This window comes from Suricata suricatta, chromosome 8, assembly GCF_006229205.1.
Source record: "Suricata suricatta isolate VVHF042 chromosome 8, meerkat_22Aug2017_6uvM2_HiC, whole genome shotgun sequence".
Taxonomy (NCBI): Eukaryota; Metazoa; Chordata; class Mammalia; order Carnivora; family Herpestidae; genus Suricata; species Suricata suricatta.
Window position 1 is genome coordinate 140,263,255 of NC_043707.1, and position 2,281 is coordinate 140,265,535.

General features: G+C 64.4%; 1 protein-coding gene across 1 annotated transcript; it reads right to left on the minus strand.

Annotated features, from left to right (window-relative positions):
• Positions 1-1,267: 1,267 nt before the first annotated feature.
• HES5 (hes family bHLH transcription factor 5) lies at positions 1,268-2,278 on the minus strand (the record flags this gene model as incomplete). Its single annotated transcript, XM_029945943.1, has 1 exon — positions 1,268-2,278. A coding segment is annotated over one exon (327 nt), but the record flags the coding sequence as incomplete, so codon positions are not given.
• Between the last annotated feature and the right edge of the window lie 3 nt (positions 2,279-2,281).

The following is a 2,281-nucleotide window of genomic DNA, read 5'->3' on the forward strand; positions in this document are numbered from 1 at the left end:
CTCTGGCCTTCAGCCTCCGTCTGAGCACGTCACCAGCTGCCTAGCAAGGTGTCCGGAGCACTGGCCTGTGGAGCAGCCTGAACTCCAAGCTCCAGGGGTGGTCCGGGGAGGGGGCCCTAGGGGCATCAGGCCTGGGTGATCGGGGCAGAGTCGCCTTGCCAGTGTCTTCTAAGGGGTGGGTGTGCTGGGAGGGGAGGCCTGGGTGGGAGAGGGCAGGGGGTCTGCTCCTAGAGCCCACAGGTCTCAAGCACCGAGGACCCTGGGCCGTGGGCACCGTGGGCCTGGCCAGGAGGCGCAGCCCCCTCCCCGTTCATTGACGTGCCTGCCGCGCATGCAGTAATTGTGCGTATGTAGGGAGGGCCTTCTGGCGGACTCTGGGCTGGCCTGGAGAGGGCGCCTCCAGCGCTCGTTCAGAGTGGACAGAAAGGGATTGCAGAGGGCAGAGGGGAGAGGCGGGCTCAAGAGGGAGAATGGCCTGGTTGGGTCCCCTCCTTCCAAAGACTTGGGGAGGCCTTTTGGTACCACTGCCCCTGGGTGGACTTGTCCTCTGGGGAGCCTGGGCCCTTCTAGGTCCCTGCAGACTCAGCCAGCACCTAGTGATCTGCCTGAAAAATAGATGCCCTTGCTGGGGGAAGGGACTGCCCTGGGAGGGCTCACCCCCGGCCCTGCCCGTTTCGGCCCTGGTGCATGGTCGGCCTGTGGGCAGGGCAGGGCAGCCACCTTTGGGCTTGCCAAGCGGGTGCATCAGGAGCTCATCCAGGGAGGGGGGCCTCTGGCCACGCGAGACGGCCGGGGTGGAGGCCAGTGCCTCCTGTGCATCTGGCCCCGAGAAGCCCCTTTTGCTGCAGCAAGAGCCCCCCCTGCAGGCTGCGGTCTTTGCACCCCCGCAGGTGAGCAGAACTGGAAGATCCTGGAGCTGTCCCTCTACCTCCTCCCCCGCCCCCCACCTGCAGGTGCTGGTGAGAGGCCCAGGACGGAGACCCAGTCTCCCGCTGCATTCCTTCCTGCTGCCCATGGGGATACCTGTTCCCTGGGCCCCTCCTCCTCCTGGCCTGTCTCTCCCCTGCTTGCCTGCCTCCTGGCACCCCTCCCTCCTTCCTTCAGCCAGAACCAGCTCTTCTTTCCCTATGCGGAGCATCACCGGCAACAACAGCTCCCACCCATGGTTGAGTACCACGTTAGTGTCTCTGTCCCCTTCCCCATGCAGACACACCCACCGCGTGGCTGCCAAGGACACATGTCAAGCACGAGAGACAGACCCCAGAGGGCTGCTTAGTCAGATTTTATTGGAAGTCTGCAGAGCAGTCCCGTGGGCTCCCACGTGACCAAGGGTTCAAATTCTGAGTACAAAGTCATGACCACATGCACCCATCCACATAGAGGGATCCTTTGAGGATCATGGTGGAGACCCCCACACCCCCTCCCCACAAAGCCCACTATGAGCCCCAACAGGACAACCAAGTGCACGCAAGGGCCCTCGGCCACCGCCCTGCACGGTCCTTCTGTGCCCATCCAGGCTGACACTCTTTCCTATGAGGATACACCTTGAGTTCCGCCTTCACAAAAGGCAAATGTGCCCACGGCACGGCCCGGCAGCAGCAGGCCCTGAAGAACGTCCTCTACGTGTGGAGGCACCAGCTGACAGAGCCCCTGACACCTACAAATATCATAGAACCCGGGCGGCGGGGACTTCCCAGAAGTCATGTGCTGAAATGCAAACAGAACAACCCCATGGAGTCAGACACTTGAGAGGAGGCGGCCCTGACTGTCCTGAGCGGCCAGGACTCTGCAGCAGCTTCTCTCGAGGACCCTCCTGCTGGCCGGCCAGCCCGGAGCGAGAGCCTGCTGGAGAAGGGGCCCTGTCCAAGCCCCAGGAGGGACACACGAATGGCCAGAGGGGCAGGCTGCCCTCTGGGCCTCAGGGCGGCCCTCCCCCCCACGACCTGCTGGGTCACCAGGGCCTCCAGAGGCTGCAGGTGGGCTGGCGCGCTGTAACTGCAGTGGCCTTGGCAGGAGTGAGCACGGGCGAGGGCGCGCTGCCAGTTGCCTTGGGTTCCTTGGTGGGCACGGTGGGCGCGGCTGGGGGACGCTGGAAATGGTAGAGCAGCTTCATCTGCGTGTCGCTGGCTGCATGCAGTGTCAGGAACTGCACGGCCTCCTGCAGGCACCAGGAGTACCCCTCGCTGTAGTCCTGGTGCAGGCTTTTGGGACCCGCGGCGGCGGCAAAAGCTGCAGGGAAAGGCGCAGTGGTGATTGTGGGCCGGCGCGCGGTCCCGGGGCG